Below are 7,325 nucleotides of genomic sequence, written 5' to 3' on the forward strand. Positions count from 1 at the left end.
TTTTAAATTTTCCGCGACTTTTGGAAGTTTTGTGTGTCTATTGGATATGGCCACATCTTTTGGTTGCATTATTTGAAATTTGGTATACTTAGATTTTGTAAGTATGGATGGAAGCTCTGATGTAAAGGGTTTTTATCAATAAAATGAACAAGAAAAACGACATCAATTTTATACGACAACGAACATTTTTTACCTGGAAAATTAAATAGGCAGTAATTGTAAAAAAATCTTATTCGTTTTATGATGGCAATGTCGTCTAAAAATATTAAATAGCAAACTTGCCCGGTAATTAATTATTATTTAATTACCGTTATAAAATATTATACGAGGAGACAAGAGTTAATTAAAACCATGCGGTTAATTACGCTTCGCAGTAAAAGTTGAGCGACAAAATTTAATTTCAAGCTGAAAATTATTTCGCAAAGTTCAGTGTATCTACCTTTATTGCGCTAGTGACTCGCCCGGCTTCGCACGGTGCAATTTTGAAAAAAAAGGTCTCTACTCAAAGGCCCTTCGAATGTTTTAGCTCTTTTCACCAAAAAGGTCTCGTTAGTTTGTGTCATCCCACTAATATCTATTATAAATGCGAAAGTTTGTAAGTCTGTTAGCTATTATTAAATAATTACACAAACCAGAATAAATTTAACATTTTTAAATTATACATAATAAAATCTAAAATAATTCACAATAAAATCAATCCTGTACAAACTTTATCCTTTTCTTCGGTATTGTGTGATTATCATAACAAAGGAACAAAAATGTATTTCAAATTAAACTCCTTGAGTAGTAACGATCATTATCCACTTTTTTTAAAACACGTTTTATTTCACTTGTAACTAAGTAAGAAACAAAATGGCGAATAATTTTATCAAATAGTCTATTTTATTAACTCATTCGGAAACGCAATTGGACCCGCTAGATGGCGCTGTTGTTTGTATCTTATCATAATTTTAATGTAGTGTTTGTTTTGGGCAGGACAAATCTGCCGGGTGCTATAGTAAAGAATAATTTGTATTGTGATAAGGAACAGATTTTGTTATTTTATTCGAAATAATATAATTAAGAACTTCACTTGTATTACTGACCATTAAAACTTTACCCGCCGTCTTCGCAGGTGTAAACCGTTACGTAATCCTTGCAATGGTATTTAAATTCTGGGATTTCAAAAAAACCGTGTGATTTCACTCATTTAAATCATTAAAGATACATAAATAAAACAAATTGTATCTAATGCTAGCGGTTTTAATTTAAAGCGGTAAGGTCACATTTGAAAAGCTTAAGTCTTTAAGTTTCTTAAATCTTCTAAATTTTGGCACAATTTTCAAATTTTTTCTCCATAAGAAAGAACCTTCTACAAAGTAGGTATTAGAAAATAAAGTAAAAAAAGATGGACGAAATTAGTATAGTTCTCAGGTTATGGTGTGAACAAAGGAAATATGGATTTATTAGAAAATATATTTTATTACACTGCGAATAAATTAACTCCTTTAATAATCCTTTAAGTAAATTTAAAATTAAGTATTTTTAGAATTTTTAAATGTAACCATCAGCCGAAACAGACAAGCACTATCAAAAGTTCTCTTTTTTAAATAAATAATTTAAACTAAATTAGATTAAGTGTTTTACTGGTTATACTGGCAAAGGCCTCGTCGGTGACTCACCGGGGTCACGCCGTTTGTCACCTGGATAATTAGTTTTAAATATTGTTGTTTTTTAATCTGTAAGGTATTTATTGTATAAGCCCGAAATAAATAAATCGGATTATTATTTTGACAAAAAAAATGTCTCCGCAAACCAGCAAGCTTTGCCACCCTTCCTTCAATCGAGCTCTCGGATAAAAGCAGTAGAAGCGTCACCAGAGAAATTATTTTCCTCCACCATCCTTTGTATTTGCCTGTTAAATTAAAATTGGGTGGAAATGAATTTTTCTTTGAAACCCGACGGCTTGTGAAATAATAAATTCTCTCCTTTATCAAGATTTTAGCGGATGAATTTTAAGACGAAGATTTTTATATTACAAAAAACCGGCCAAGAGCGTGTTGGACACGCCCAAAATAGGGTTCCGTAGCCATTACGAAAAAAATAAGTAATATTTTTCTAAGAATTTCGTAATTTATACGGAATCTTCCAAGTTTAGGTATGTTTTATACCTTAGGCTGCTATTTACTCTTAAACTACTAATAATTCTCAAGCAAACTTAGCCGTTATAGTTTTCCTTGAAAGTTTGATAAATTTACTACCATTCTGAATTTTTTCAAAAGTTTTTCCACTCACCGGTTTAGATTTTAGAGGGGGGGGGCGCTCGTTTTTAATTTACACTTTAAAGTTGAATATTTTGCAAACAGATCACTGAATCGAAAAATCGTTTTAGCAAGCCCCTAATGATTTTAAAAGGGCTATCCAACGATACCCCACACTACAAGTTTGGATGAGAAAAAAAATCATCCCCACTTTACGTCTATGTACAGCTCTGTACACTAAAAAAAAAATATTTTTGAAATTTTTATTATACTATTTTGTCGGCATAGTTCACATACATACCTATTCGTGCAAAATTACAGCTTTCTAGCATTGATAGTCCCTGAGCAAAGCCGCGGACGGACGGACAGACAGACAGACAGACATGGCGAAACTATAAGGGTTCCGTTTTTGCCATTTTGGCTCCGGAACCCTAAAAATGTTAGGAAATGGGCAGCATCATTCGCTCGAGCAATTGTCTCGCTTAGTCATAGACAGGAGGTTATGAAAATTGTAAAAGTGTAGAATAGCACACGCTGTTTAAAAAAAAAAAATCATAGCGTGAAAAAATTTTTAGATGTTTACATCTTAGTTTACATCGTAATATCTTTATTTATTTTCAAAGGAAATGTTTTATAAATATAAATATCACGGGACAATTCACACCAATTGACCTAGTCCCAAAGTAAGCTTAGCAAAGCTTGTGTTATGGGTACTAAGCAATGGATAAATATAAATTATAATAGATAGATACATACTTAAATACTTATTGTTTTATTAAGTCATTATTTACTTAACAACACTAGTTACAATGCATTTTGATTTTACTATTGATAATATTTGCTATGTCAAATGTAAGGATTACACTACTTTATTATCCGGCAACTTAATATTTATCATCAGCCTTCACTTCTGGCAGATTTTCTCCTTGCTATTAGATTTTCCGCGCCCTTCGAATTCGTAAATAAAATTAATTAATTTTGTGATATTATAAATTTTATTCATTAAGTCACATGAGTTTTTGGTGTATTTTCATCACGTCATATATTTGTAAGTAGTGCCCACTGAATAATTTTTTCAACGTTTTGTGCGAAAATATCACAGAAAGTTATAAGGTGTAAATTAGAAAGAAAGAAAGAAAGAAAGAAAATAATTTATTTATAACAGCAATGACACATAATAAGTAAAAATAACAATAGGAAATGTTGCCGCTATAAAAAGGTCCCGGCTCACAATATCGCTGTTTGAAAACCAGCACTGGTCTTCCACCGGGCCACAGGAGAGTGCAATTACGGAAATTAATAATTATTATCTCTCTCATAGACCAGTGGTAAAATTAATACTTAAATCCATCCAAGCAGTATTTTTTCCAACAAATAAAGTAATTTTAAAATAAACTATACAGCAGATCATAGTCAATAAATCCCTGTTAGACTAATAAAAACTGTCAGGAGTATTTTTATTAAATTTCAGTTTTTATTTCAGCTGTGACCCTTGATGCGTCCATTATTTTGACAGTGACAGATGACTTTACGAGCAAAAAAAGGACTTTTGTTTTTCCAGCCATATTTGAATAACATCGTATGAAGTTACAACCGTTGAAAGATTTCATTTTATTTTCAGTAAGGAGTATTTAAACTGGAAAAAACAGATTCACAAATCAACGCATTCTCTTGTTTGACCACGCATAACAAAATAGCAGTATGTAAAGAGAAGTCCAAAGTTGATGATTATTTTTTACCTGACTGCCCGAAGCGAAGCGAAGCGAATTATAGCTTCGCAGTTGGTCTCATTAAACGCTTTTATCTACATGCATATCATAACTTCCCTATTAGTGTTCAGAAACGACTATCAAATGGCCTTTATTAAGAAACCTGGTATCTGCGAGTGCATCTTAATGTTCACATTAAAGTACAGTGCATCTTAATGTTTACATTAAAGTATCGGTAATACTTTTTTTAACAATGTATATCTTTACATATTGTAGAAAACTTAGGACATTCATGTAGATAATAATTATTATTCAAAATCAAAGTCAAAGTCAAAGTCAAGTCAAAGACAAAGTCAAAGTCAAAGTCAAAGTCAAAGTCAAAGTCAAAGTCAAAGTCAAAATACAGGCCATATCTGAACATATTATAGAAAACTTATGATATGCATGTAGATAAAGTTATGTATGCGGCTATACATAATTAGGCATTATGCACCAGCCACATAAATAACTATTACTGTTACTAAAGTTCACTAAACTAGAGGGCACATACATTATAACTTACGAGTAAGCCGAGTTTAGACTTGCATACACAATTTTGCAATTGCAATACATGCGGCGCTCGATTGACCACTACAAACTCCTTGGCTTTAAGGCATCGCAATGTAATGCAACTTGCACGATTTTTCTTGCAAGTCTAAACTCGGCTGATTGAAAGCCCTAAGATTTCGAAATACGAGTGATTGATTTTTTATCAACTATCACACAGCTGTGGCCGGCTGACTGACTGACGATGCCGCACGAGTTACGGGCAACCGGCGAATGCAAGTGGCGAGTTGTCGATCACTGTGGCGTTTTAAGGAGGATCTTGTTCAACAGCTGATGTCTTCCAGTTGATGATGATCAATAAAAAAAATATATTTTGTAATTTTATGCTTTAATTTTACGGTTAAATGGACTCGTGATCGAAAAACCGTGCCAATGATGATAATAATGCTAATACATACATACATATAATCACGCCTCTTTCCGTAGGGGTAGGCAGAGACCACTTCTTTCCACTTGCCACGATCCTTACATACTTGTTTCGCTTCGTCCACTTTCATTATTCCCTTCATACATGCTCTTCGGTTTAGGGTACTCTTGATCTGGCCTTTTTTCAAGACGTCCCTGATTTGGTCTCGAAACGTCCGCCTAGGTCTACCCCTTCCAACACTTTCATTCACACTCGCCTCATACACTTTTTTCGTCAATCGTTCTTCATTCAGTCTCTCGACATGGCCAAACCATCTCAGCATACCTTTCTCAATTTTTGTCACTACATCATTTACTACTACATAATCGTCCAAAATGTTTGTATGGGTTTAAATAAAATCTCCTCGAACTCAGACTCTTTTGACATAATGCTCGAGGTCATGAGGAATCGCCCATCACTGCGGTCGCTGCCTTCTTAATCCTTCTGCATGGTCTCTATTGGCCGCTTGGCGAGCGCATTCTACTATAGGGATCTTGGTGACAGATTTTATAGTCTCTGTCCATTGGGTTGGTGATTGACCTTTACATTACACCCATATTATTATTACTGCTACATTATTGACCTAAATTACAATACATTAGACAACTAGTACATTACATACCTACATTACATTTACATACCTGTAAAAATTCTTGGAGTTGAGTGCGAAGAATAGCAGCTTGATAATCGTATGCACAAAGAACAGTACTGTGATTGTGTTCGCCGTCAGTTCGTTGACCTCATCAGAGTACTGGGCCATATTGATAGCAAGGCAGAGGAAATTCACCACGATCAAGACAGCGTGCGTCGATGCATAAATCTTGCGCAGGAGCATAGACATGCCACCTGTTTCTAAAGAATTCGAATTCGGAAATCGCTGATTATAGTGCGCTTTTTTTAAATTAGCATTTACTTAGCAGCTGAGCGATTAAATACTTTTACCCTCCCAAACTGTCCTAATTTTTCTATCTTTGTGGAAATTTCCTTTTTTAACCCCCAACTCAAAAAGAGGGGTGTTATAAGTTTGACCGCTATGTGTGTCTGTATGTCTGTGTGTGTGTCTGTCTATCTGTCTGTGGCAACGTAGCTCTTAAACGGGTGGATCGATTTGAATACGGTTTTTTAAATTGAAAGCAGGTTTTCTAGCGATGGTTCTTAGATATGTTTTATCAAAATCGGCTTAGCCGTTTTTGAGATATTGAACTTTGAAGTGACAAAGTCGGAGGTTTTCCAACTTTTTGTTGGTTAGGTTATTTATACCATAAACAATATATTTTTTTTTTAGAAAATAAGTTTGTGATTGGGATATTTAATTGGGATATTTTGGGAGACTTTCTTAATAGGCTCAGAGTCTTTCGCACTTCCAATGTGCAATTTTTTTTTGTAAATCGAAGTCTTAATGAAACATGTAAACTTTTTATTTGAGCTTTAAAATTCACTCTTCTGTTTGTTATCATTTCCACTTAATTATGTACTTACGGATCTAAACAACTTTTGAAACAAGATTTTTACTTACCATCAGTATAATTGAACAGGAAATGTCCTACCATTTGCATGAGTTTAATATTTGGCATGAGGTCGGACACGAGGCCCTGAGTTTTCACCTTCCCCATCATCTAAAACAATAATTAGAATTAATTTTCAAAGGAAATTTAATTACCTAATTAGATTATCCTCCAATCCCAAAACGATTAAGATTACCCCAACCATCCCTAACTGCGCACTTACCTTGATGGCCTTTTATTTTTTCTTTCGCTGTTAAAATCTCAATTCAATTACTGTATAATTTTAATCACTTCTAAATTTCCCATCCCTATCAGTATTTTTTTTTTCTTCTTTTTCTGGACGTGTGTCTTTTGTGCCAATGTCTCTGTGAATGATCGATTTATTTTTAACTGCCAGCACTTTCACTGACGTGTTCCTTTTTCAAAGACGCTCCTAGCAATGGTGGCAAAGTTTTCTTTGGGAAAACGACATATGGGCCCGTACTGCGAACACTAAGTAATTTGTACTTTTTAATTATGAATGCCCTGTCTTTGTGTGGGTTAATTGCATACGGTGAGAATGTGTGAGTATCATCGATTTTTAGTTGAATGACAATCGGTCAATGTTAGTTTTACATGTTTATTTTCTCTTTGTATTTGTTGTTCGACCGTTTGTTTTAGTTGAGGTTCTGTGAATAATAAAGTTCTGTGGTTACAATTACAAAGTTGGTTTTGATTTTTATTTGTTCAGCAAAATTAAGGGCACAATATTATTATTGTTTTTGTCACGTGTTGCCTTTTTTGGGATTCATAGTCAAAACGACAAAAATAGAACCTTAATAATTTACAAACGCAATTTAATAATAATTTTCGCATCATT

General features: G+C 33.7%; 1 protein-coding gene across 2 annotated transcripts; it reads right to left on the reverse strand.

Annotated features, from left to right (window-relative positions):
• Positions 1 to 4,774: 4,774 nt before the first annotated feature.
• Positions 4,775 to 6,919, reverse strand: LOC141430792 (odorant receptor coreceptor-like). 2 transcript variants are annotated; one of them, XM_074091646.1, is made up of 4 exons: positions 6,690 to 6,919; positions 6,478 to 6,577; positions 5,603 to 5,813; positions 4,775 to 4,832 (listed from the first exon to the last, which is right to left on the reverse strand). In XM_074091646.1, exons 2-4 carry the CDS (start codon positions 6,575 to 6,577, stop codon positions 4,790 to 4,792), a joined length of 354 nt encoding a protein of 117 aa, XP_073947747.1. In that variant the 5' UTR covers positions 6,690 to 6,919; the 3' UTR covers positions 4,775 to 4,789. The 2 variants fall into 2 exon arrangements, with proteins under 2 accessions (XP_073947747.1, XP_073947746.1); XM_074091645.1 differs by lacking the exon at positions 4,775 to 4,832 and adding an exon at positions 5,369 to 5,501.
• Positions 6,920 to 7,325: the final 406 nt, after the last annotated feature.

This window comes from Choristoneura fumiferana, chromosome 9 (assembly GCF_025370935.1).
Source record: "Choristoneura fumiferana chromosome 9, NRCan_CFum_1, whole genome shotgun sequence".
In the NCBI taxonomy this organism is placed as follows: Eukaryota; Metazoa; Arthropoda; class Insecta; order Lepidoptera; family Tortricidae; genus Choristoneura; species Choristoneura fumiferana.